The sequence below is a fragment of the Colobus angolensis genome, unplaced genomic scaffold, assembly GCF_000951035.1.
Source record: "Colobus angolensis palliatus isolate OR3802 unplaced genomic scaffold, Cang.pa_1.0 Scaffold51, whole genome shotgun sequence".
In the NCBI taxonomy this organism is placed as follows: domain Eukaryota; kingdom Metazoa; phylum Chordata; class Mammalia; order Primates; family Cercopithecidae; genus Colobus; species Colobus angolensis.
In genome coordinates, this window is record NW_012118599.1 from 13971580 (window position 1) to 13973128 (window position 1549).

The 1549-nt window shown below is 55.1% G+C and overlaps 1 protein-coding gene across 3 annotated transcripts in view; it reads left to right on the top strand.

The window, feature by feature from the left end:
* The window catches only part of CUL7 (cullin 7), a 17350-nt gene that overhangs the window by 10495 nt on the left and 5306 nt on the right, over positions 1-1549 (top strand). For all 3 annotated transcript variants that reach the window (XM_011960410.1, XM_011960408.1, XM_011960409.1), the window contains exons 17-19: positions 494-676; positions 943-1049; positions 1139-1321. In XM_011960410.1, coding sequence (XP_011815800.1) covers positions 494-676; positions 943-1049; positions 1139-1321 — 473 coding nt within the window. The remainder of the gene's footprint in view (positions 1-493; positions 677-942; positions 1050-1138; positions 1322-1549) is intronic.

Below are 1549 nucleotides of genomic sequence, written 5' to 3' on the forward strand. Positions count from 1 at the left end.
GGAGTGCAGTGGTGTGATCTTGGCTCACTGCAAACTCCTCCTCCCAGGTTCATGCCATTCTCCGGCCTCAGCTTCCCAAGTAGCTGGGACTACAGGCACCCGCCACCACACCTGGCTTATTTTTGTACTTTTAGTAGAGATGGGGTTTCTCCATGTTGGTCAGGCTGGTCTTGAACCCCCAACCTCCGGTGATCCACCCGCCTCAGTCTCACAAAGTGCTGGGATTACAGGCGTGAGCCACTGCGCCCAGCCTGTTTATTTATTATTTTTAAAGATGGGGTCCTGCTATGTTGACCAGGCTGGGCTCAAACTCCTGGCCTCAAGCAGTCCTCTCATTTCAACCTCCCAAAGTGCTGGGATTACAGGTATAAACCACCCTACCTGGCTCCTCCCTTGTATCATTTCGTCCAGTTGCTCTATCTCCACACTGCTGTTCAGCCCAACCTCTCCCACTTCCCTACAGACATGGCTGTGCCTTTTTCTCACCTTCTAGATGAGGATGGCGTTAGTCCCCTGGGTTGGCTGCTGGAACAGTACCTGGAGTGTCAGGAAGCTGTCTTCAACCCCCAGAGCCGCGGCCCAGCTTTCTTCTCGCGGGTGCGCCGACTCACTCACCTGCTGGTGCATGTTGAGCCCTGCGAGGCACCCCCTCCTGTGGCGGCCACTCCTCGGCCCAGTGAGTAGTGGGGATTCAGGTGGGGAGCTCTAGTCAGGAGCATTTTCCTGGGCCCCACATGTACACCACAGGCTTCTATCCATCCCCATCCTTCCCCTCCCTATGGGCTCAGCCTGTTCATCTTCCAGGTTTGTGTCACCTCCCATCCATGAACATCACTTTGGGTGGCAACATGTCAGGAAAGGCCTCAGGGCACCCCCTTGGATAGCGACTGGAGTGGAGGGGCTGCCCACTCTTTGCCTCTGCCACTTTCTTGATCTCCACAGAGGGCAGAAACAGAAGCCACGACTGGAGCTCCTTGGCTACCCGGGGCCTTCCAAGCAGCATCATGAGAAACCTGACGCGCTGTTGGCAAGCCGTGGTGGAGAAGCAGGTGGGCAGGAGCAGGCCTGGGAGAGAGAGGGGACACCATAATGGTGGCATGTTGGGTTGTGTCTTCATGCTCCTGCCCCTTCCTTCCAGGTGAACAATTTTCTGACCTCATCCTGGAGGGATGATGACTTTGTGCCACGCTACTGTGAGCAATTTAATATTCTGCAGAACTCGAGCTCTGAACTGTTTGGGCCGCGGGCAGCCTTCTTGCTGGCGCTGCAGAATGGCTGTGCGGGAGCCTTGCTGAAGCTCCCTTTTCTCAAAGCTGCCCATGTAAGCCTCCACCCTTACCTCATCCTTGGGTCTCTTTCTACAAACCCTTCTTCACCTCCTCCAAATGACCCACCCTTCCATTCCCATTCTATGATGAACATATGTTAGTATATAGCCATGTTATAAGAAGTTTAAGGCCGGGCGCAGTGGCTCAAGCCTGTAATCCCAGCACTTTGGGAGGCTGAGACGGGCGGATCACGAGGTCAGGAGATCGAGACCATCCTGGCT